The sequence below is a fragment of the Malus sylvestris genome, chromosome 1 (assembly GCF_916048215.2).
Source record: "Malus sylvestris chromosome 1, drMalSylv7.2, whole genome shotgun sequence".
NCBI classification, from domain to species: domain Eukaryota; kingdom Viridiplantae; phylum Streptophyta; class Magnoliopsida; order Rosales; family Rosaceae; genus Malus; species Malus sylvestris.
Genome location: NC_062260.1, coordinates 29,999,406 through 30,025,055, shown reverse-complemented (window position 1 = coordinate 30,025,055; position 25,650 = coordinate 29,999,406). Strand labels below are relative to the sequence as shown.

Sequence of the window (25,650 nt, the reverse complement as noted above, 5' to 3'; positions counted from 1 at the left end):
TGGCTCTATTAAAAGCAAATATCAAACAAACCTTTGGACCGAATGTGAGAAGTATGAAATCGCTAATCAAGTTGGTAGGGATAATATTTTTTTGTTTAGGGGTAAATTTTACCTAATTTTATTTATTTAATATTTGATGTTACTATCACTTTTTTGTTTTCCTTTTGAAATTGTCGTATTTTTCTTAGTTTAGTTTTACCATGGTATTTCTACTTTATTAAAATCCTAACGATTTTTCTGCTAGACTTCATAAATTTTATTTTTGTAACAGTAAGAGAAAAAAAACCGTGATGTTAAATTGTTAAAGGTCAAAATGATAAAAAAAATAGACAAGGCCCCTTTAATAATTTAAAATACGGGAGACCACTACAAAAGTTCTCATTCACTCATTTTCTATAGAGAATAAATCTCCACAGAGGGAGAGGATGAAGTTGAAATTCCCCAAGCTCACAAGGAATAGAGAGACGAAACAAGAAAATATATATGAGGTATATATGTATATAAGTATTTTTACAATGACATTATATATTATATACATAAATAAATGAGATTGTGTGTGGTTAGAGTAGATGGTCATTTTGGTTCTGGTCTGAGAGTTGATTTGAATGCCATTTGCTGGAAAGTTAGGGCTTCAATTGAATCGAATCGAATCGAAACGTGCAGGAGCATCGCAGGACATTGGACTACCAAGTGTTTGTTTGGGTTTCGATTAGATTAGATTAGGGTTGGGGCTTGGGACGGACGATTGCCTCGGCGAACCAACGAAGGGAGGAAGGAAGGGATTAAATCAAAGGCGCGTAATTTTCAACGACATGCTTTTCTTCTCGTCTCTTGATTTGATTACTTGATTTTGTTTTGTATGATCGGATTACTCGCTGAATTGATGATTGGATTGATTGGCAATGGGCAATGGCTTTGCATTGGGAATTTTTTATTTCATGGTTTAGGGTTTTTGGGTCCTGATAGAAAACTCTTTTCTTTAATAATTTAATTTGCGTTTGGTTTGCATCTTCACTGCTGCATTAGCCTTTCTCTAAATTGATTTACTTTTCACTTTTCATGCAGTAATTGGAGTCCGCACTCTGTTATTGGGTACCGGAGATTGGGCTTAATGTAATTCTGGTTGTATCGCAGCAGTTTGGAGTTTGGAGAGGGAGTGATCGCATGCAAGGGCCGGCCTGTTGATCATGATATTCAGAGGACTATGGTGAGATGACTCGGTAATTTGCCTTCTTTCTTCTTTGTTTATTTTCAGTTTTCTTTTCCTATATCATGCAGTAGCCCTTATTTCAAAGAAAGCAGGCAATTAAACTTCAGGTTTTTCGTTAACCATCCATTAGGGTTTTGATAATTTCACTAGCCATTACCCGCTCATTAGGAGTTTGTTGTAATGGATGATTGAATTCAGATTTTACGAACAATGGAGGAATTTCCCTCATACATTAATCTAACCATAAGTTTGAACAAGGAAATTGGAGAGACTGAGGAATTCCAAAATGATACAACTTAAAATGATGGAATTCACTGTTCTAGAATTTGTCAAATTTTTTGTTTGGCTAACCTAAAGTGTAATGGGATTTAAAGATGGAAGTTTATGTTTTGTTCTTTTATAGCCACCAATTTGTAAATGTGGGGTAGTGTTTGGTAGATGTGTTCAGGGTGGAAGTGATGGTGGTGATGACCAGGTAGTGGAGGTTGTGGTTATGGCGGCGTACATAGTTGTTGTTTTTCTTAAAATACTCACTCTTTTGGAATTTTAGAAATTACAACTATTTAGATGGAAAATTATGAACTTCAAATTATACATCTCTTTGTTTATTATAAATCCAAACAAGGGAATGGTTGTATATCAATTTAAAAGATCTCTCCTTGTTCCAAATTCCAAGTTTAGTAATTTTCATTTGTGGGAATATTACTGTCCAGTTGAAGGGATTCTCACATGCAGCTTCCTGCATATGTTTTTTTTTTTCCTTACTCCCTTAAGCTGAGAGAGTGACATTGAGAGTGGGATTTGTCTCATTTATTTGATTTTTACGTCGCCCATGCTCTGATACGGTCAATGCTGCAAAGTCAGGATTTTCCTATAACTTTTTAATCCTCCATTGTTAATTTAAGTATTGCTTCCACTACTAATTTATTTCTTTGTATTTATTAGGTGTCGTCTAAATTTTTAAAAGAGTTTGGTAAGCATTCCAGAGGTGGGAAGGTTCATATTAGTGGCGAGTCTGGGGCTTGCAACGTGTGCTCTGCTCCCTGTTCATCTTGTATGCATCCTAATAGATCTTTTATGGGGTCAAAGGCTGATGAATTTTCTGATGAAACCTGTCGTGTTAATGCGGCTAGTCAATATTCTATCAATGTGGGAGATACTTCATCTTCTTTTAAGAGAAAAGCATGTGACAGTTTACAACATACCACCAGCGAGACAAGTAACCTGCTTAGCGTTAATTCAAGTCACGATTCTTTGTCTGAAAATGCTGAAAGCAAAGCAACCTTGAGGTCTTCTGATACATCCGAAAATGCTGTTGAAGTCCATGATGATAACATTTCATGTATAAGCAGAGCCAATGATGCAAATCTGGCAGTCAATAACCATAACAGGAACGTAGAATGGAAGAATTTGTCTTGTAGTTTAGCTTCAGCTGGTAGTATAGGGACAGAAGAATCTGGAAAGGCACATAAGTCAACCTTGTCAGAGATGGTAAAACCTGCAGATTCTGGTGATAGCAAAAAAAAGGTGCAAACTCTTGCTTTTACTCACGAATTGGTCATCTCTTTCCTTTTATGCAATTTTGTACTGATTTAGGAGAGGATGCATCTCTTATCATATGCAGGGAAAACTGCCAGAATTTTTTGGACATGCTGATTCATCATTTAAGAATGAGTCAGATATTTTTGCTGGCCAGAAATTGGTTTCTTATAAAAGTTTAGGGGTCCCTACAAAATTGTGTCCAAAGATAGAAGTAGAGAGTAATGGACAAGACCCAAAAGATGAAGCGTCAAAATGTTTGGATCATGGTGAGAAAGATGTTATGTCGAATGAGTTGGTCGAAGTAGCTGACATGCAGCCCTTGCAATCTGCATCTGGGGATGACAGTGATGAATCAGACATTGTGGAGCATGATGTGAGTTCCCTCCCATCCCCCATAAAATTTGTATGTATGACTTGTTTGCACAATTTCTTGTTTATTCTTTGTGTCTCTTCCCCCTCAATATTTTTTCTGGCTTCACGTGTCTCCCTATAAGGTTTCATATAAAATGATATTTTCTTGCCAGTAGTCTGAAGATTTGTAAATAAGCTTCTTGATTTATGTTGTCGTTGTAACTTAATTGTTTGATCAAACCTAATGTTGATTAGCATATTTCAAGATAATAAAGAGAAAACAAGTATTTGCAGCTTTTTCAGTGTCATTAAGAAAACATCCCCCTTTATTTGTTAAAAATTTGTAAATGTTTGCTATTTTCATGCTAGAACATCACATTTTAATTTGAAGGATGTTATCCCAGCAGATTGGTGCTCATTAGGAGGGGTATGCGTGATGTATTCATCTATATTGAGGTTTAATTATCTTATGCTTTAAGTCAGAGATAGTAGACTTTGGATAGTTGCATCATGTTAAAGACAAGGAAGGGTTGTCTATCCATTTTTGTTATTGGCTCCTCTTGGAGACTTTATGAATGCTTCAATTTTATCTTTTTTTTTTATATTTTTATCTGTGGGTGACATGCTTTATAGCTTCTCATTTCCTGTATTGGCTTCTTCACTTATGAGCTGAAAAACTAAAAACTGTTGCCTTTTCTTTTGGGGTCATAAACAGGTAAAAGTATGTGATATTTGTGGGGATGCAGGTCGAGAAGATATGCTTGCCATGTGTAGTAGGTGCATCGATGGTGCAGAACACATGTAATAGTCTTTCATCCTATTTTTTCTGTCAGGATTTTTCATGTGATATTTTATGTTCTCATGCTTTTGATCAAAATTTCTTAACATTATTATTGCTGAAAGCAGCTATTGTATGCGAAAAATGCTTCGGAGAGTTCCTAAAGGTCCATGGCTGTGTGAGGAATGCAAGTTTACCGAGGAAACTGACAACCAGAAGCAAGGTAAAGCAGATTGAATTATATTAGTTAACACATGCTAATGTGCTGTTACTTAGCTGTGACATGCATAATCTTTTTCTGTATTTGAATTCTAAAGGTTCAGATATCGAGGTGAAAAGAAGGGAGAAAGCGATTATGAGTACACAATTCTCTAATAAGAGACTTGCAGAAAACATAGAAGTGGCTCCTTCTGCGAAAAGGCAGGGTCTTGAAATGCGGGTGGGATCACCAAAGCCATCTAGCCCTAAGAGAATGGGTGCTCTATCACGCGAGTCTTCATTCAAAAGCATAGATAAGGATAGGTTGAGGCCAGCTTATCAGACTTCTCAGGGTACTAATAATATATCAGAAACTGCACGTTCTCCTTCAAATGGCATAGGGGCCAAGGGTGAGTAGTAATTGCTGCAGGATACATGTTTCATGCTCCCTCTCTACCCCTCTTTTTATCTATAGCAACTCTTTTGCTTTCTGATGTCTAGGTGGGGTTGTTGTTTCTCATTTTTACATTTTTTAGAGTTCTATATTAAGAAAGAACAACAGTTCATCGTATTTCTGTCTGCAGGTACATTTTCAAAGTCAAATTCGTTCAACACGTTAAATTCTAAACCAAAAGTTAAACATGTAGATGAAGTTGTTCCTCAAAAGCAAAAGGGTTTTAAAGAACATGCTTCCCTTGATATGAAGGAGAGGGTGGTGCCCAGAATTATGGGCAAGTCTGTGTCTTTCAAATCTGCTAGCTCAGGGCGTTCGAATGTTTCTGAATCAAAAGTTAAAATGCTCTCATCAAAGTTTAGCCATGTTCCAGATCTTAAAGCATTGAAACAGGCAAAAGAGCGGAGTGTTGTTGAAAGAAAATTTTTGTCCAAACTAGACCGTCCCATGGCTAATTTTACAACAGCTAATTCTACTGTCTCAACTCCTAAGAGTGACCTAGCATCTCGTGGTGAAACTAGTTTGCTTTCATCTGTGAGCAATCGAGAGCCAAAGGTTGCACTACCTGATGGAAAATTAAGTACATCAAAATCTAGTGTAACTCGTAAAGGTTTTGACACTCAAATTACTTCAGGTAAATCTTTTCCTTCTTGATTGTGAAATTGGGCTAGTTCTGTACTTGTGTGGTCTTCAAGCTCGAGTTTGTGCCTTACTTTTATGTTTCTTAGTATGGTTTGTTTGATGGTTATGTATCTTGGACTAGATAGTGTTAATAACCTAAAGTATCACCGTGTGTTTTCCATTGCAGGTGGAGGTTCATCTATGAATGGAATGTCTAGTTCTGCTTCTGAACAAAAGTTATACCATTTTAGCTTTAAGGATGAATCCTTATCCAGCTCGGTGACTGTTGAGAAATCACACTGTAATGTAGATGGAACATCAGAAGATGTGTTACCACAATCAGGGGAAATGATAGATCAGGATGATAAAGCCAGGGAGAGCTCTGTTCGCTGTACGCCTGCTGTTGTAGCTAGTCCAAAATGTAAAGAGATAGGAATTAACGCGGAATTTGGTAGACCTGTAATTTCACAAGCTTCTGGTACTGATGCTTCTGCTCTGAGAGGTTCTAGGGAGGAGATGCAGAGAGGTAATAGGTTGAAAGATGCTATTCATGCAGCTTTTGTTAGAAAGTCTGAAATATACAGAAAGAAAAGAGTATTCGATCAGTCTGACGAGTCTTCAACGCCAAACATGGACTCAAGTTATGAAGTAGCTGCTCAAGAGCAATCACCTGACGGACCTGCAATCCTTGGGACTTCTACTTCTGACTCTTACAAGAATGCAACTGTCAATAATTTAAAGCAGCTTACAGTGCAGCCCATTGATTCTGGGTTCCCTTCCAAAGTGGCATACTCTGTTTCTGTTGTTCCTGGCAAGCCTACAGTGAAGGATTTGCATAATCATGCTTCAGGGGCAATGTCTGTTCTTGTGAAGACAACAGCCATTCCAGAATATGAATACATTTGGCAGTATGGTTCTCTGGGTTTTTATTAGTTATCAAATCTTGTCTGCTTCATATTCTACATTTTCTTTCCTTTTCTTTCTGGTGTTAGTTTTCTCTTTTTTCCTCTTCTTTTGTTCCATTGACAATGTCTTATAAGATAGGCTTATCTTATTTTCATGCAGGGGGAGTTTTGAAGTGCAGAGAGGTGGAAATTTTATGGATTTATGTGGTGGAGTTCAAGCTCACTTGTCGACTTGTGCATCACCAAAGGTCCCTGAAGTGGTAAACAAATTTCCGCACAAAGTTTCTCTGAATGAAGTTCCTCGCCTGAGTGTATGGCCATCACAGTTCCATCAAAGTGGTGCTAAAGAAGATAATATTGCACTTTATTTCTTTGCCAAAGATCTTGATAGGTAGTGATAAACATACACTCTTTTCATTTAATATTTTCAAAGTCTTGTTATTTCCACAACATTTTTTTTCTTTATTTCCTATTATGCAGTCGTTTCAATTTTCGATGCAGTTACGAAAGACACTACAACAGCCTGTTGGATGCTATGGTCAAGAATGATCTAGCCCTCAAAGGGAATTTTGATGGTGTTGAACTTCTGATATTTCCATCCAATCAGCTTCCTGAGAAATCACAACGTAAGGAATTCTGAAGTTTCATTACATTGGGTTAGGTGTTCTACCCAGTGATAATACGTTTGATGCGGTTCTGCTGTGTGCAAGTTGTGGCTTAAACTGCTTAATGCATAAATAAGTTCTGATGCTGATATTGCGAACCTGTAATTATGGAGCATATATAGAAATATGGATAATCTTCATGTTCTGTAATCTGTATGATGGTGTCTTCTTTTAAATAATTGGCTGCTTCTCTCGTCTTGCTGATGTTTTTGCCTTTTTGGTCCTGTCCTCGAGTGCTTTCAGCTTGACCTCATTTTTGGTTATTGGTGCAGAAGTTGCTCTTTATTGTCAACTGTTTGTGGCAATAGCATTGTTCTTGCTGACCTAGAGTCAAACTGTCTGCTGAAATCTGTTTTCTGTCATTGGTAGGTTGGAATATGCTATTTTTCCTTTGGGGTGTGTTCAGGACAATGAGGGTGCATTGTTTAGATTTTACCAAGACATGTGTTCCTAGCTTGAGCAACTCATTTCAGAAAGCTCCTACTGATGGCATGACATTGTCCGAGAACATATGTATACCTAAGCATATAGATGAATCTTCTCCTTCTGACAGATCTTGTGATGTTCCCTCTGCTTCCAATGCCTCTCTGCATATGGGCCCCACAGTTAGCAAGGATTGTGAGAACAAAGATACTTACCCTGAAGAAGTGCGTTTAGGTTCAAAAGTGAACTCGGCAGTACAGGATTGTAGGGTTGATTCCAACACAACAAACAATGCTGGCTTGTCTGAAGGAGTTGAATACATTACTCCTTGCCTGGTAACTTTCTTTTTCTTTTTCTTTTTTTCCAGAATGTATAAGGTGCATCATGGTGGTTGTAGTCCTTGATTTTTGTATTTCAGTCCCTCATTCGGGGTGTGAAACCATATTGTGGCTTGGCTGGCCTCTCTCTCTCTCTCGCATGCTGAGAGATTAATTTCTTTCAGTGTTTTTCTTTGCAGCATGGTTGTATCTTTCTAACATCTGTGCTAGACTTCATTGATGTTATCAATCATGTATGGTTGCAGCACTTGTTTCCTTTCACTCTTAAAAATGTGAAGATGAACAATTTTGACCGGTGTTGCTATACTTTTTGAGATGTTTTTAGAGTATGATGTTCTGCATTTATTCTATCCGGTCAAGACTTAAATGACATTATTTCTTTAGTCAAGATCCTTATTTGCTTAGTCCATGCACTTTGGTGTAGAAGTATAGATGGCATTACTGATGTCACAAAACTTGACTCCACAATGATCATCCATTGGTCTAGGAATGTTTATTGATGCCCGTGCAGCCGTGCTATGTGTTGACTCGCTGAGTGATATGTCCTATGATGTACTCTACTCCACTAATTAGCTGTGTTATAGAGGGACAATTTATTGGGAAGGTTTGGTATTTTAAGCTTGGCCCTGGTTTCATGGTTCAATTTACATACCTAGTCAAAATTTGTTTCTTAAAAGTTGGTACTGTGATGTGTATATATTTTTGGGTCATTGAGATTTGCATATATATATATATTTACTAAAGGGTTATTGTCTCACATTCTGCAGCAGGAAAGTTGTCTTCGAGAGAGCAGAGTTGGTAAAGAAATTAAGTCTTCTATTCCAACAACTGGGTCAAATAGCTCTAACAAAGGTGAGAAGAGGGAAGTGCATTGGGTCACTTCTGTTGATAGGGAAGATACTGATTCTCTGGAGATTCGTCCTGTTTCCAGTCGAGAGTTAGCCGTTTCTAGGAGTGTTGGGGATGAGAGATTTCCAGATGGAAAGAAAAGGGTTGGTATCGCAGGAGGGGTTGAGGAGGTGATTCTGGATGGAGTGAGGATGGATAAAGCTGATTTTAAACAAGAGAGGGAATTGAGGAGAGATTATGGATATAAGGAATCAGAAGCAGCCTTGGTGAGAGACTTGACAGCCAGAGTCAACTCTTGTCAGCCTAGTGATAGAAAACACCCAGACATACCTATTTCAGAGAGAACAACTTCTGCAGCCACAACTCATGAAATGCCGTGGAATGAGGTGAATATCACACAGATGGATGTCGAGATTGATAGGAAGAAGCCAAAAATTGGTTCAAGTGGATTTGATGGCTGTAATACTCCTAGAGGTACAGACGCTGTGGTTGAGGACAGGAGATGCTTTGAAGCCTGTGAGGAGAAAGTTATTCCAGAGGACTTGGGAAATACTGAAAGGTACTTCTTTCCTTTGGATTCACGGCATGTTCAGCATTTTGGGCCAGTTGGCAACTCGGTGCCATGGAAAGATTTCTCATCAGGGTATGTGGATAAGACTCGCGAAGGGTTCCCAAGTCTCGAGCTGGCTCTAGGGGGAGAAACAAAACCACAAAATAAGGGAATGCTGCCCTTCTTTGTCGGGTTAGCAGACGAGAAAGGTAACAACCAAGATAAGCCTTTAGAAGCAGCGGTGGTGGATGAGAAAGATGATGATGTGTCTGCGTCACTTTCCCTTTCCCTTTCATTCCCATTCCCAGACAAGGAACAACCTGGGAAACCTGTTTCAAAACCGGAGCATCTTGTGCCTGAAAGACACCATGTGAATACATCACTGCTGCTCTTTGGGCGCTTGCCAGACAAATGAAGTGAAGATGAATTGCTGTGTTATGTACATTACGTTGCGCTTGAAATGCATGTGGCAATCGTGGTTGATGATCTTGCCTGGTTGCCGTCTTTCATCTTTCTCAAATATAGGATTTGCTGGTACTTTTTCTTAGTATTTGAATACTGTTTTTAGATGTTTGGTAATTGAGTGCGTTAGTATTACTGTTACTATTACTATTACGGCTGTTTGTATATAAAGAGAAATAAGCCACCATAGTTTTAAGAAGCCAATAGGAATTTGAAACCAATGTGTTGCTGAATCTTCCAAGTTTTGACTCCTACGTTTTCTTCTTCTTTCCTCTTTTGAATCTTTGATGCGTCTGCGAACTACGATGTATTTTGCCGATCCAATCCTGTCCAACCGTCCAATCCAATGGATGCCTTTACAACTCTAAGACAGCAGTAATTGGCCGTACTTCGGAATGTCGAAACGAATTTAAACTCCTTTTTACTACCCAAACTAAAGTTATTTCCTCCATACTATTTCCCATTATTTTGCTTCCAGAAAATGGAACTAAATGTTTAAAAATAAAGAAAATTAATTAAAAGGGCTTGAAAACTTTGAGTTTTAACGATAAGAACAAAAGAAAGGGTAAAGTGAATAGTATCAAGATTGATTTTTTAGTGTAAAAATGTGGTTTTTCGTTAAAGTGAACAGCATCGGGGAGCTTTTCGTTAAAATTCCCTTAAAAATATGCTTACCATAAGTGCATTATCAAGCCATGTTGCAACAATCATCAATTAATACAACAGTCTAGTAATATTTTTTTTCGCTAATAAGTTGTAAACGATAAGTCTTAAATCAATAGTAATATTCTCTTTCACTTGTAAGTTATAAACACGAAGTCTCAAGCTTGACTCACTACAGTCAATTCAATTACCAAAAAGAAACAGAAAAAGAAAAAAAAAACAATAAATCCAATTAAGCTTAATCGGGGTCCGAGGAGATGGTCCAAGGTCGTGGAGGGTGGAGCGAACGGGGGCGGAAGAACCAAAGCAACAAAGTTTAGGGATTAGCTTTGCTGTATAACTTTAAAAACTTTGCTTGCTTCCGGTATTGCCCTCCGTTGTACAAGCAAATTGAAATTCCCTTGTCAAAGCAACTGGGGCAATTAGGGAAATAAAGTTATTCAAGTGTGTACTACCCTAAGAGTGTTTATCCTAATTACAAAACGGGCGGTCTATGATTAACATGCAACACCCATTTCTTGCAGCTTCTCTCTCTGTAATTTCTGAGTGGGTCTCTAAAATCTAATGGCTATCTGCTTTGCTCCTCTATCCACCTCATTCGCAGGTATGTGACTCAATCGGAAATCTCGAATAGCAGATTCTTATTGTTAATTAATTTATACAACAAACAACAGTGGCAATGTATTATGTATCTGTAAATTGCAATATCGTCTGTGACTCTCTGTGTTGTTTAGTCTGATGCTCTAGTGATGTCTAATGGGTGCAGGCAGCGGATGCCAGCTGAAGGCGCGTGAGGTTTTGTGGTCCTCTGCCAAGGCCCAAACCCAAAGGAAACATTTTCACCTGCGAACCAATCGCAATTTCGCCGTTCGTGCCGAGTACAGGTAATATTCCATTTCTATACCAATTCCAATTTCTCAATTGCTCTCCGTTTTATTCCATTCCTTTGTATATGCTGCACTGCAGTGACGACAGTAGAGGCGGCGGCGGCGGTGCTGATTTCGTCGCTGGTTTTGTGTTAGGAGGTGCTGTCTTTGGGACTTTGGCTTACGTTTTTGCTCCACAGGTGCTTCCATATTATCCCACATATAACTCTTCTGAGCTTCGGTATTCACGTGTTTCGATTTGTGTTCATCATATTTATTTATTAATTTATTTTCCTAAATATACGCTTTTTCACATATTCAACACCTAAGTTCCTAACCCATGGATGGAATGTAGTGGAATCTGTATGCTTACCAAAAGAAAACTGGGTAGTATTCTCCTAATTACCATGCTTCCTTGGAGTAATCATTGCTAAGATTTACTCTCTTTTTTTTTTAATATTATTTTTGTAGTACTCTAAACATAGAAGAAAGAATACTCTTTGGTAGAGTAAATCCATTATTTGACTGTTGTAGGATGTTACTTTTATATCCTTGCCCTGTAGTATTTTGTGATTTACTATACTGTTGATGCAAGCAAAGAGATCACTGTAATGATGCTCTACTGCAGAAATTTGAAATTTGCTGCGCCAACTTTTGTCTGATGACATGCCCATTCTTCTTCTTCTTCGTCTTATTATTATTATTGTTATTATTATTATTATTATTATAATTGATCACGTAAGTTTAGATTTTAGATTCCCATGTCCCATTGATTTCAGGATGCAAACTGCTCTGTATGAATGAAAAGATTGACAACTTGTGCTCCTCATCCGCAGATTACTATTATCTGTCTGTCAACATTTAGTGTTCTTTATATGGTCTTGATTCCTGTTGGCTACATGTTTTCGCACAAAGACCCTTAATCTTGTGTTTTGATGAATGATTTCCTGGTTAAGGGTTTGAAATGCACTGCAAAACATTAGATAGAGGGATTTGTAAATGACTACTAGAAAGGAGCCATTTGAAAATTCTTTGTGGAGTGACTTTGTAATGCTCATGTAGTGCATTTTCAATCGCCTTATCTAATGTTTTGTAGTGCATTTCTTGCTAATGTTGACTAAATCCCTTGATACAAAACCCTCATCCAGCCATGCTTTGAAGTATAGGATGACCATTCCGCATATGTTTTTTTCATATGGGTTTTTATTCTGGATTTCACTTTTGTCTTATGCAGATTAGAAGATCTCTACTTAATGAAGATGAATATGGATTCCGGAAAGCAAGAAGACCTATATATTACGATGAAGGTTTGGAGGTAACTGGGACATGGATCCCGAGTCTTTACATTTAGCTTTGGTGCATTTACGTGCATTTAGAGAAATCTAAATCATTTGATTGATCTAACAGAACTAAGCCTTCCATATCAGCATAATTTTTTTAAATTAAAAACTCATGTTTTTTGTTAAAAAAAACTCAGGTTTTGTACCGTATCACTCACTACTTTCTTTTTAAGTTATTTTTGTTTTAACTTTTAATTTTGCCCAGAATCCCCACTGCCTCACAATATAAATTTATTCATCTCCCAACTCACTGCTCCCGATCCAAGCAAAGTCAAAATCCACTTATTCTTTGTTTTATATAATAATTATTTTGTTCATGAAGATCTCTTGAATCCCAATGCAATTGAGATTTAAATCTCTTCAAATTTCCCAAGTAAGCAAGTCAACAGGTTTAGGAAATAATGGGTGGGCAAGGCCGACCCCTTTTTTGCGATCAAATAAATTATAGAAGAAAATTAGTCAATCATTGTTAGATACGTCCTTAAAAGCTTTTCAAATGTATGAAAGATTGAGAAAGCTAAAATTTGAAGAGATGGACAAACATACGAAAAATTAAAATGGAAAAAGAAAAGGAATATGACTTTTTACTGGTCGGTTTTCGACTAGTGAGACTGGAGAAAGAGTAGGAATATTTTTTCTTACTGGGAAAAGATGAACAATTAAAAAGGAACGTGGAGGGTAGAAACAAATAGAACTCATTAAAGAGGGGGAGTGGTAGTAAGTGATACGGTACAAAACATGAGTTTAAATGTAATGCAATTATTCTGATGTGGAATAGTGGATTCCGTTAGATGAATAAAATGGTTTAGATTTCTCTAAATGCAGAGACTTGGGATCCCTATGACATCCGCCATTTCCCACATGTTGGATATGCAATCTATTAAAAAAAAAATTTCCCTTTTTTCTGGCTCAAAAAAATATTAACTCATCTTCATTTTTCTGGAAAGCAGAAGACTAGGCTGACATTGAATGCAAAAATAAGCCAGCTCAATTCAGCCATTGACAATGTGTCTTCTCGTTTGAGAGGTGGGAACAATGATGCGCCCACGGTGCCAATAAAAAATGATCCTGAAGTAGAAGCTACCATGTGAGATTTGTTTCAGTCTCTTGAGGTACCAATGGTGCTAACTAATGGGGTTTAAAACTGGATGTGTAACTATGTGATCTTGCCATAATTGTTTTGGAGGATGTTGTTTATTTCAGTACTATGGTTATAGTAGTCAGACTTTGCAAAAGCTGCCATTTCAATCATAATTGTGATTACAAGTTGGAGGATTAATAAATGGATTTCTAGCCCTTTGGAGTTTGTACGTAATGGATAAATTCCTAGTTCAGATGTCTTCTGATTGAGCTGAACCAAGTAACAATTTAGTGTATTTTGTTTCATGAACATGATCGATCTTTTCAAGTGCTGAAGTACGTAGCTGATATGCTATTAGGCTTCAATTGAAATAATCCTGTGCAAGGCTTTGGTCAAGATTAGAAAACAGGCCCAAAGAAAGGCAGCTCGATCGCCTTAGTAGTGTTGGGAGTTGTACTTGTCAGTGTCGAATAACATCTCACTATTTTTCTTTCAGCTGGCCGTGTGTGATCTTCTTTATGTATTCTTTAGTTGCAACGTAGGATTAGGATTTATCCCTCTCTGTTATTTTTTGCTAGGTTGGAGAGCTGCAGTTATTTAGGAACCTTAGGGCTGTGACTTGATTCTGCTAAGGTAGGTTGAGTTGGGGCTTACTTTCCGGAGTTTCTGGTTGCTGGTTGTACTTATCTGTGTGACTATTCGAATATTGTGATACGGGCGAACATTAGATGACGCTTATATATTTCACTACTTATTCAGATGCTAGAGATCCGAAAACATATCAATGTATGTTCATTTATTCCTTGTGTCGACAATACATATGGGGCTCGAATGAACTCATTTATTTGTAACAAGATGCATACAGGCAAGCAAGGCCATCAAATCTTGATAAGAACCTTGACGCAATCAGGATGCCTTAAAAGCTCGAGTGCTTGGTTTATGTCTATCAGAGGAACTTCATGAGTCAAAAGCTCGTCAAGGTGCATATCCTGTGAGGGAAATCAATTTAAAAAACAAATGAAAACGGAAATTGTCAATCACAATCCTCATATCTAGCAAGGACTTTGGGTTAGGAGCTAGTACTTCACCTTGTTCATCCATTTGTCGATTATAACGGGAAGGTCGGTCTTCGGTTTGAGCCCTCCAAATATGGAGCCTTTCAAGGTTCGTCCACACAAAAGGGGAAGGGAATTAATTTGAACGCTTGTTGCAGTCGAGGTTCCAATCACTATTGCCTTTCCTGTTCCCTGATACAAGCACAACCATGCATGCACGCAAGCAACAGATAAAAAAGATGAAATTAAATGAACAGATTTTGTACTCCTCGTATGGAAAAACAAAATGAAAAAAGAGAGTAAAGTATATACCAATTTTGTGGCTTCAAGCGCTTCATTGATGAAGGGGGCAAAGCCAGTGCACTCGAAGCAATAATCAACACCCATTCCAGCCGTTGAGTGTTTGATCAGCTCAGAAACCGATTTACAATCACCGTCGTCATCGGGGTTTATAAAATCAGTCATTCCGAATGCTTCTCCTTTTCCTTTTTTCCTCTCATTTTTGTCGATGCCAATGATCCTAGCCGCACCTTGCGCTCTAGCCCCCTCAACGGCCTGTCGGCCGGCCATTTAATTAATTAGTTGTTGTTTACAGCTAATTACTCAGATGAATACAATAGTTAATCATTTAATTACTAGTAAATGTCATTACATAGTACTGGTACTTACCCCTAATCCAACAGCACCAAGACCAACGACCGCGACGGTTGATCCCTTTTCAACCTTTGCTTCCTTCCAAGGAGCCCCAAATCCAGTAGAAAATCCGCACGAGAGGAAGCTAGCGTGGGGGAGACTAGGACTAGTTGTACTAATACCAGGAAGCTTGAGGAGGTAGTTAACATTAACCACCATGTACTCCGACAATGTGGAGCAAGAAAAGAGGTGGTAGAGCTTTTGTCCGGCAACGGACATTCTCGAAGTGCCATCCGGCATTAGACCGCTGAAGGGTAAAGGATTTTTCAGGCACATGTTTGTCTTTCCCGACACGCAATTCTCGCATTCTTCGCACTCTGAGACAAACGTTGGAATCACCACGTCTCCTCCGTTTATGTTTCTTACATCCTCCCCGATGCTCTCCACCACACTACATGCGCGCGCAAAAATGCATGCAGCAAAATTAGTTGGGGAATATACAAGGTTAAGATCCACGCTTTTGACACACATTGTGATATCTATTTTGTAGGGCTGATTTTATGATGTATTGCAACTCTTCGAACAATCTAAATTTTAGTACATTATTCATGGACTATCATTGCAAAAAAATTAGACAAATCCAAAATTATTAAGACATTTCATTTGTTGTTAAGAAAATTGACTAATACGGTTCTACAAATAAATATAGCTTGGGATTTGAGAACTTTTTTGTAGACATGAACTTTGAGGTAAGACATAAAAGAGAAACAGTTAGATCATTAAAGTATATTACGAAGTGAACCCCACAAAAACATGTGTCAAAATATGTGTAAAAAAGTGTGTCCCTATATATATAAATGAATAATGAACAATACTACGTATGTACGTACCCAACGCCTTCGTGACCAAGAACTCGAGGGAAGAGAGGCTGGAAAAAAAAAAGCACACCCGCCGGCCCTCTTAATTAATTGTCAAAATATTATCACAAGACCATCTTAAATTAAGAAAGAAAATAAACCCTTACTACAAAATCAAATTAATTAAGTAAACGATATAATGATTATTACTGTTATAAATTAAGGGATGAATATTGAGTTGAGGTAGTAATTAGTAATTACAATTGGGTGTCCTTTGGAGATCAAGATATCAGTGTGACAGAGACTGGCATAGAGCATCTTCACCCGAACTTCAGACCTCTTTGGAGGCTCTACCTCTATCTCTTCCACCTTCCATGCTTCTCCTACTCCCCAGCATACCACCGCTGCATGCATGCGCCACCACATCACATTTAATTAATTATTATATGTATTAATGAACTTAATTATATATATTTGTATGCATGTTATATATGCAATACCGACTGTGTGCAGGCCGTAATTCATTCATTAGGCAATAGGCATACCTTTGCATGTTATGACTTGTGATGTGCGGCTCCTCTCTGATATTGATGACATTGTATTTCTGATCGAATATATGGATCAAACAGGAATCGACATGCGCATGTATATATAGGATTCTGAGTTTAATTTAATTAGTCCCGGTCATGAAAAGCGTCGGAATAAAATATTAATACTCCATATAATCCCTCCCATACGCCCAGTTTCGATATCAATGCTCTCAGTCTGTCCGTCATCCATGGGACCAGTGTTGAAATATTAATGTAAAGTTGTATTAATTGTTAATGCAACTAGAACTGGGAATTGTGGCGTGTGAGAGAAGTTAAATAGATTTTTCCTACAAAGGAAAAACTACCGTGTAAAACCCTTGAGAGAGGGAGAACAATGTCTCTCTCCAATGTGAAAATACAAACAGAAGGTTTGGCGGATGGCTAAGAGCTCCCTTTACCAAATTGTTAAAATATTTCTTCTTCTCTTCCTTGTCAAAATTCAAACAACCACGACTAATTAATATGCAGTAACTATGATAAGTACGTAATTGAACAACTGTTAATTCTTTATTAAAACAACGACTAATGGAAACTTGGAAACCAAATTATTCAGTCATCTGGATCGGCGACTTTCGACCGATCGAATTGAATTGGATAGACTTTTACACTTTTAATTGTTTCTCTGACTTTGACTGACTGACATCATGCATGCATAACATTTACGTATGTTCCTAGTAATATAACGTTTAAGCTGTATGCAGGATCCAACGGACCATGCAATGCAGTTATGCAACCACATACAAGTTGGAGAAGGTCAGAGATTTTTTTTTTAATGTGTTCGATAAATATGCATATGTACCATAGGACACTTTAAAAAACAATTTTTTTTACTTGTATAATAACAAATAATGTATCGTCTTGCATTTTAAAAGTGAAGATAAACACATCTCTTATATAGAGCAGCATGAAGAATTCCTTTAACAAAGCAGTATGAGGAATACCATAAACAAAGCAGCATGGAGAAGAAAATATAAAAAAGACTCCTCGGACAAGAAGAAGATAAGCACAGCCTTTACATAGAGTAGGAACATAAATGTTTCTATAAGTAAAAACTACCAATCTACCTCAACGGGGGCTATTTTCACCCCAGGCTTGGAAATAGCCCCTACAGCCAACAGGGGACAAGGGATTCCATCCCTAGACAAAACACCGACAAGAAAGGAATGGGGGCACATAGTCCCATCTCGAAGAGTACACCCCTCTGTATCACTAACGATGTAGCTGCATGAGCCTGCTTGTTTGCAGATCTAGGAATCCAATTCCAATGAAGAGAAGACAAAAGGCAAGCATCTCCTTATTTCTTCACAATTCCAATGAAGAGAAAAGAACAAACAAGCATGTCTCCATAACATTTTTGCATCATTTTCCTAAGCCACCCTTGATTGGTCATGCTAATATTGCCTTCTCTTTTAGTTCCCCGACCCCCACCCCCCTACAACCACTGGCAAAGCTACAACATGCCTAATGTGGCCAGTTGCGCCCAGTTGAAAAAAAGTGTAAGAATGCTTCTAATAGAAACTCTAAATTTTTATTAAATTAACAAGTTAACAGCATTCAAAAAACTATTTTAGCTACTTTTGATTCTGAAAATTACAAAGCCCACGTGGCGTGCAGATCGAGCAACTACTGAGCTAACTTTGTTCTTCTTCTGAATACGGTCGTGCCATTGGCAAAGCCAGAATTTTCGAGGGGATGGGTGAAATTTAAAAGCATAATAGGTTCAAAAAAAAATGTAAGTAATCAAATTCTTTTAGATAATAGACAATATTAATGTTGTTAATAATTTATCAATACAAACAACTTGTAATTATTGTCGGCGATATTTTATGCCCTGAAAACATCGCATAATAAGTTCATTATCAATAAAAACATTTCAATGTAAAAATTAAATTATCACACAGTTGTTGTACATCTATTGCAATGTAAACATCTCTTTCAACGATTTCTGCATTTTGGCTATTTTCAACGATTTCTGCATTTTGGCGACGTCCCACTTTCCATTGGGTCCACTCCCATAGACAGAGTCCAACGTACGCTAGCTAGCTTTCGCTGACCAACGTACGGCGGAAACGACATTACATACATCATAGATCCAAATTCCCAAGTCAAACAAACGTACATGTATACATAAATGGTGCTTTCTTTCTTGGACTTGGATTGTCTGCCCTTCTATTTCGGTGCCCTCTCCGTGCCCTCCTGTTTGTGTGGTCACGGTTAAGCCACGTCAACATTTTATATTACTATTTCTTTTTGTTTTATTATTTTTATAAAAAAAACAACATAACATATTGACGTGGCTTAACCGTGACCACACAAAACAGGAGGGCACGGGAAGGGCACCGAAATGAGAGGGCAGACAATCCAAGTCCTTCTTTCTTTTGCTGCCAAGCTTTATGGTGGTTTTAATAAACATTAATATTTCAATATAAAAGAAGAAAAAGATTAGGCCATATTGGATTAATGGTTCTTGTAGTGATAAAGTAATCAGAAGATAATTCTCGTGATGAAATTTTCATGGTGAAGTTTGATTTAGGCTCAGACTTAACATTTCCATCGACTCCGTTCACCCATTCAGACTTCATAACCAAAAGGGAAAAAAATCTCATTCATCCAAAGCTATGAATTCTTTGATCCATCGATACCATTCAAAGCTCTTTTGTTCATTTGAACGACTATTTTATTTATTTATTTATTTTTTTGCAGCATTAGATGATTGAAGTAACATTTAAAATCTTAGTTATGGTTTCTTACGTGGAACTTTAATTGAATTGTTTGTTAATTTTGTAGGAATTTGGATTTAAACGTAAAACCCAACACCTGGAGTTTATAGAAGAGATGACAAACTCAAGATCATAGCTGAATTTTTTTTAAAACAATTTCGCAATCTGATTGAAAACGGAGAATCGGGATTGGTCGACGGAAGTTGGGTGGTAGTGAGATTGGTTTGAATGTTGGTGAGGAGTGATTCGAAATCAAAACCAGTTTTCAAACACCATTTTTCTGCAACTGAAAACAAAGATCTGAATCTGAAGAATCGAGTCAAAGAGCCCTGTTATCTGAGGGAGTTGAAGCATTTCTGCTTCAGCAACCGAATCTGATTGGACCCAGAAGCTGATTTCACACGCCCGAGTGGAAAAATCGGAGAGAGAAGATCTCTCATCCATTAAACGATCTCTTGTTCAGAAAATTGAAAAAAATTAAAAGTATTCAACTCTAATGTTCAGTGGCTTCACGCCTCTAGTCGTCGGAGCCGAAGTGGCTGTCAGCCAGTCAGCATTCCACAACAATTTGACGGAATAGAACTCTCTCTCCTCTTCTTATCCTCATTTCCTTCCCTTTCTTTGTCTCATATGCTTTTTTTATCTTATTATCTCTATATAAAAATCAATATAAGATGTGTTAAGAAAAATTTAGAATAAATAACTTTAAATTTTATATGTCAAAGAAGAAATTCACTCGAAAATTTGAGACACAACAAAAGATTTTATTAAACTGAAAATATTACAAAGACAACTCTCAACTCTCACAAACACTCAACACACTATAAGACTTGTAGTCTTATTTTCTTCTTCACTTCTCGATGATTTACAAGGCTAGAGTACTTGGGTATTTATAGCAAGCTATACAAGATACACATCACACATTTATTTAAACTATGTAATTCTCTACTACACAAAGTGCTTTGCAGCAAACTTGCCACAAAATATCATCTATTCCACACATGTTGAGAAGTTTCTATGAGCTTCAACAAATTGCTTGAGATAGGACTTGGGCTTTATCATTTGGGCTTTGTATGATAACTTGTGTTGGTCTTTTGGGCTGACATTGATTCTTAACAAAATATTGACGTGACTTAACCGTAACTGTTTAAGTATGATGGGTGGGAAGAGGAGAGAGTTTATGAGATGAGAGAATCCTCCTCCCAATTTGACAGGGGTTTTGGGGTTCATGGACCACTTGTGTTACCTGGAAAAAAGTTGGGTGGGGATGTTAATAGATGTGTTAATTTTAAGCTTAAACCTAACGGACTTCACGAGAGTTTAAATCCGAGTATTTTCATCACGAAAATTATCTTCCGATTAACTTATTACCACGGAACCATTAATCTAACTTAGCCAAAAACCCATATTCACTATAGGGAATGCCAGTTGCCTATTTTTATTTAGGAAAAAATAGTTTACGGTCCCTAGTTTCGAATGTCCATTAACTAAGACCTTATCAGTTTTTAGATTTTGATCAAAGTCCCTATCATTAATATATTAATGAATTACATGTAAGTTACATAATTTTTATAAAAAAAAATTAGTAATTGATTTAGAGTTTTAATACTCACACCCTTATTAAACTCCTAATTAATTTTCAATTCAAACATTTCCCAAATAAAAATAAATAAAATTAGTGTTTGTACCATACTTGACCAATCCCGAAACTACTGAGCACTGGTCAACGTTATATCGTCAAGGACCCAGAAGAGTTTTCCTCCAATCAGGAGGCCAATCACAGCGCGACACGTGTCGACATCAGAAGCCAATCATAGCGCGACACGTGTCAACATAAGAAGCCAATCACAACACGACACGTGTCAATGTCAGAATGAAACTAGAAACTCTCTTCTATAAATAGAGATCATTCTCTCACAATATTTCCTAATGTCATTGGTACTAAATCATTCACTAGTACTCACTAAAAGAGAGTTTGAACCTATGTACTTGTGTAAACCTTCACAATTAATGAGAACTCTTCTAATCCGTGGACGTAGCCAATCTGGGTGAACCACGTACATCTTGTGTTTGCTTCCTTGTTCCTATCCATTTACATACTTATCCACACTAGTGACCGAAGCAATCTAGCGAATGTCACAAACTTAACATTTTCTGTTGTACCAAAGTCCCCACTGATTTTGTGCATCAACATTTGGTGCCGTCTGTGGGAACGACACTTATTCCCACTATCTTCAGCTTTGTCAAGCTGGTTTCCACCATTTGTACACTCTCTTTTGACAAGGCATCCCTCTCCAACATGGGGAGCGAAGGAAGCCACAACACACATAATGACACCCCTCTTGCACCTAGTGCGAAGTAACGAAAGAAGGAAGGAAAGAGGGATGCTCTTCAAGCTAAAGTCGATGAGTTAGAAGCTCAAAACAACAAAATAGCAATGAAGAATGAGGTCCTCTAAGAGCAGTATGAAAAGCTCTTTGAGACGCTCCACGAAACTATGCGTACTCAAACACGCGAGCTTGTTACCCATGTGGACATCAACCATCATCTGGATGCCCCCTAACACGGAGGGTCACCTTTCTTCGACATGGGTATCCCTGATGAGGAACAAGCTAATCATCAAAACATTGATCAACATGAGACTTCTCTCAACCCAGCTGCTTTGACCCAAAACAGGAGAAGTGGAGGAAGACACCTCATTGCAAAATGGTTGGAAGGATCGAAAGTCGTTTATCGTGATTGCCGAGACTTTCTAAAGTAACGTCGAGAGAATCCCCTCTACATATGCTCGAAAATCAATGACCCAAGGGTTTCTGAAAGACTCGGTCCCCTAGCACGACCCAAGCCAGCTATCAATATAGGGAATGAACGACATGTCTTAGAGGAACAAGAAGGTACATGGGACTCTGAGGTATTCCGACAGACTCACCCTAGAAGTCAGTACGGCGAGTCCAAGGAAAAATCACACGCTTTTGCTCAAACTTTCCTACTTCAAAGAGGCGATGGAGACTTACGAAAGAAAATCCCAGTGGTACATGACTCCACTCAAGACTCCCTTGTCCTACAGCTTATTGAGGAAGTGAATAAGTTGAAGGTCGAACGTCAGGCCGAGATACCTGACTGGAACCAACCCAGGCCTGGCCCTCTCATAAGGAGGATCTTTGACACCCATTTCAAGCGAATACAAAACAAAAGCTTGGTTTACAACTCTATACTGGAAGGGAGGACCCAATTGAACACCTTAACCTCTTTGAGTCCACCATGGCATATCGAATACACACCGACGAAGAGCGATGTCTTCTCTTCCTCTCCACCCTCTCTGGCGAAACTCTAAACTGGTATTGCTGTCTTCCACTTGAGACAGTAGACTCATTTGAGGAACTGAGGAAACTGTTTGTCTCTCAACACATCTTCCAAACCGATCGCTTGCATTATGCAGATGACTTGTACACTATTCGCCATAAGCCAGACGAGTCACTACGAGAGTATGTTGGTTGTTTCAGCCATGAGTATTCTTGCTGCATTGAGGCAGATGACAAGACCACCCTCAAGGCCTTCACGGCAGGCCTACGTGATTGTTTCTTCAAGTACATGGTCAATGCCAACACTTGGAAGACTTACTCTGAGGTGGTGGCACAAGCTTACAACCATGCCTCCGCTGAGGCAATGACATATCAAGGGAAACCCCCCACAACCACCCCTTATCAGCAAGTAGGGAGTGGAAGCCAGATCCAACAAAATGAGAAGACCTCAACCTTCCAAACGGCAGTGGTGCCTCCCATTGCCTTACTTAATACTTTGTCAAGTCAACAGACATATCAATCTCAGGGCAAAAGGAAATATTTCCATTCTCACCAGTCTCATTTTAGTAAAAAGAGTAAGGGACACTACCGCGATAACCAATGGTATCGCCATGATAACCCCCGACCCCAAGCAGTCAACACCGTGGGTCAAGCACGTGTTAGGACAACCCCTACCCCGAGGTATGAGGCATACACACCTTTGAACGCCATATGCGTGACCATTTACCCCAGCATAGCACACTTGATACCGAAGCCAAAGCCGAGGCACCCGGATTACAAGCCCACGAAGAACACGGGCACGTTTTGCTGTTACCACGAGCATAACGGCCATGATGGCGAGAAGTGTATCACCCTTCGTGATCATATTGAAGCTTTGGCACGTGAAGGAAAAATTAATCAATTCCTCTTTCACCCTCCAAGGGGTAATCGTAACCAACGCCGGGTAAATGTGATATATTCCGTAAGTGGTGGCACACCCATATCTAAATCTTCCAACAGGGCCATGAAAAATAGTGAACGAGCTTTAAGGTTTGGCCACCATGTGTTTCACGTGGAAGACATCAGGGGAAGTAAGTATCAAAAACCTAACTGGGATCTAATATGTTTCTACCCTGATGAAGAAAGAGGTATCATCTACCCTCACAATGACCTACTGATCGTAGAAGCTCACATAGCCAACTTTGAAGTACGATGAATCCTGGTAGACACGGGGGCTTCGGTCAATATGTTGTTTGCTGAAGCTTTCAGGGCACTTAATGTAGCTGAACACTTGCTCGATCGCTTGATTTCCCCTCTGATAAGCTTCTCCGGTGATATCGTGTAACCTTTGGGGAGCATACACTTACCTTTCACCATTGGTACAGACCCTTACACAACTACCATTACCATTAATTTCCTGGTGATTGATTGCCCAACAGCATACAATGTCATATTCGGACGCATATGCATCAATGATCTCAAGGCCATGGTATCCACACATATGTTGTTGATGAAATTTCCAACCCCCTATGGCAATGGTTACATCATAGGAGATCAACTTAGTGCACGATCATGTTACAACACTTTGGTCAAGGAACAACACCTGTCTGTGCCCAAGGAAACCCTTTCTACACATGACCAAGTCATAAAGACCAACCCAGACGAAGCCAACTTGGATCTTCACGGTGGTAAAAGTCAACCCGACGATCCTCGAGATGACTCATTCACCCAGCAAGCATAACCCGCTGAAGAGTTGGAGAATGTCTCTATCTCAAAAGATTATCCGGATCGCATGGTGAAGATTGGCACCACCTTGTCACCATTCATTCAGTTGACATTAATCTCTTTTTTGCAAGAGAACATTGAGGTCTTCGCCTGGTTATACGAGAACATGCCAGGCATCTCTCCCGATATAATCTGTCATCGCTTAAGTATTGATCCCAAGACTAAGCCAGTGAGACAGAAGCGAAGATCTTATGACGCTGAACGGTACGAGGTAATAAAGGCAGAAGTTGAAAAACTCAAAGGCATAGGCTTCGTCCGTGAAGTCAATTATCCAACGTGGGTAGCAAATGTTGTCATTATTAAGAAGAATCCGACCAAGGAAAGTCACCTGCGCCAAAAGGTCTTGTGGAGAATGTGTGTCGATTACACCGACCTAAACAAAGGATGCCCGAAGGATAGCTTTCCTCTTCCTCTCATAAACAGACTTATAGACTCTACGGTAGGGTGTGAACTCCTGAGCTTCATGGATGCTTACTCAGGATACAACCAAATCCTTATGAACCCTCTGGACCAAGAACACACAGCCTTCACTACTGACATGGGACTATATTGCTATAAGTCATGCCCTTCAGCCTAAAGAATGCAGGAGCAACTTATCAGAGACTGGTTAATTCAATGTTCGCCGAACAAATTGGGAAGAGTATGGAAGTTTACGTTGATGATATGCTAGTCAAGAGAAAACATGCTGACCAACACATCACCAACCTATCTGAAACTTTCACCATTTTGAATAGGTATCAAATGAGGTTGAACCCCAATAAATGTGCCTTCGGCATAGGCTCTAGCAAATTCTTAGGCTTCATGATAAGCCAACGAGGCATTGAGGCTAATCCCAAGAAGATCAAAGCAATCATCGACATGAAGGAACCGGTAACTTCAAAAGACATTCAGAGCCTTACTGGCAAGGTGGCAGCCTTAACTAGGTTCATCTCTAAGGCCACAGACATATGTGTTCCTTTCTTCAAAGCACTTAAGGGAAGTAAGAAGTACATTACATGGACTGATGAATGTGCTGAAGCATTCAAGAACCTCAAAGACTACATGAGTAAAGCCCATTTGCTCTCCAAACCTGAGGTTGGTGACACTCTCATTATCTATCTGTCGGTATCAGCTTCAGCAGTAAGTTCCGTTCTCATTCGAAATGATGGTAATGTCGAACGACATGTCTACTACGCTAGCAATGCCTTACAAGATGCAGAGACACGATACTCCAACATTGAGAAATTGGCTCTAGCATTGGTCATGTCTGCTAAAAAACTTCGCCCTTACTTCCAAGCACACTTCATCATCGTGCTTACCAATCATCCTCTTCGACAAATACTCCAAAGTCCTGACACTTCCGGGCGAATGATCAAATGGGCAATAGCATTGGGTGAGTTTGACATCTCTTACCAACCAAAGCCAGCTGAGAATGGCCAAGCAGTGGCAGACTT

At 38.7% G+C, this 25,650-nt stretch overlaps 3 protein-coding genes across 7 annotated transcripts; 2 read left to right on the top strand and 1 right to left on the bottom strand.

Annotated features, from left to right (window-relative positions):
- Positions 1-350: 350 nt before the first annotated feature.
- Positions 351-9,579, top strand: LOC126626141 (uncharacterized). 4 transcript variants are annotated; one of them, XM_050295376.1, is made up of 13 exons: positions 351-488; positions 1,066-1,207; positions 2,156-2,737; positions 2,835-3,125; positions 3,819-3,904; positions 4,010-4,104; positions 4,199-4,489; positions 4,664-5,167; positions 5,342-6,062; positions 6,220-6,450; positions 6,561-6,685; positions 7,094-7,482; positions 8,253-9,579. In XM_050295376.1, the coding sequence occupies exons 2-13, from the start codon at positions 1,205-1,207 to the stop codon at positions 9,297-9,299; spliced, it is 4,365 nt and encodes a 1,454-aa protein (XP_050151333.1). In that variant the 5' UTR covers positions 351-488; positions 1,066-1,204; the 3' UTR covers positions 9,300-9,579. The 4 variants fall into 4 exon arrangements, with proteins under 4 accessions (XP_050151333.1, XP_050151341.1, XP_050151325.1 ...); XM_050295384.1 differs by having other exon boundaries at positions 1,066-1,220; XM_050295368.1 differs by having other exon boundaries at positions 378-488; positions 1,138-1,207.
- Positions 9,580-10,306: 727 nt separating this feature from the next.
- On the top strand, positions 10,307-13,511 carry LOC126626193 (uncharacterized). 2 transcript variants are annotated; one of them, XM_050295429.1, is made up of 5 exons: positions 10,307-10,613; positions 10,776-10,893; positions 10,976-11,075; positions 12,110-12,190; positions 13,163-13,511. In XM_050295429.1, the coding sequence occupies exons 1-5, from the start codon at positions 10,574-10,576 to the stop codon at positions 13,304-13,306; spliced, it is 483 nt and encodes a 160-aa protein (XP_050151386.1). In that variant the 5' UTR covers positions 10,307-10,573; the 3' UTR covers positions 13,307-13,511. The 2 variants fall into 2 exon arrangements, with proteins under 2 accessions (XP_050151386.1, XP_050151394.1); XM_050295437.1 differs by having other exon boundaries at positions 10,316-10,613; positions 13,166-13,511.
- A 554-nt stretch (positions 13,512-14,065) lies between these two features.
- Positions 14,066-16,572, bottom strand: LOC126626175 (8-hydroxygeraniol oxidoreductase-like). The gene is made up of 7 exons (XM_050295408.1): positions 16,387-16,572; positions 16,103-16,245; positions 15,875-15,912; positions 15,021-15,435; positions 14,664-14,906; positions 14,385-14,543; positions 14,066-14,285 (listed from the first exon to the last, which is right to left on the bottom strand). The coding sequence occupies exons 1-7, from the start codon at positions 16,436-16,438 to the stop codon at positions 14,175-14,177; spliced, it is 1,161 nt and encodes a 386-aa protein (XP_050151365.1). The 5' UTR covers positions 16,439-16,572; the 3' UTR covers positions 14,066-14,174.
- Between the last annotated feature and the right edge of the window lie 9,078 nt (positions 16,573-25,650).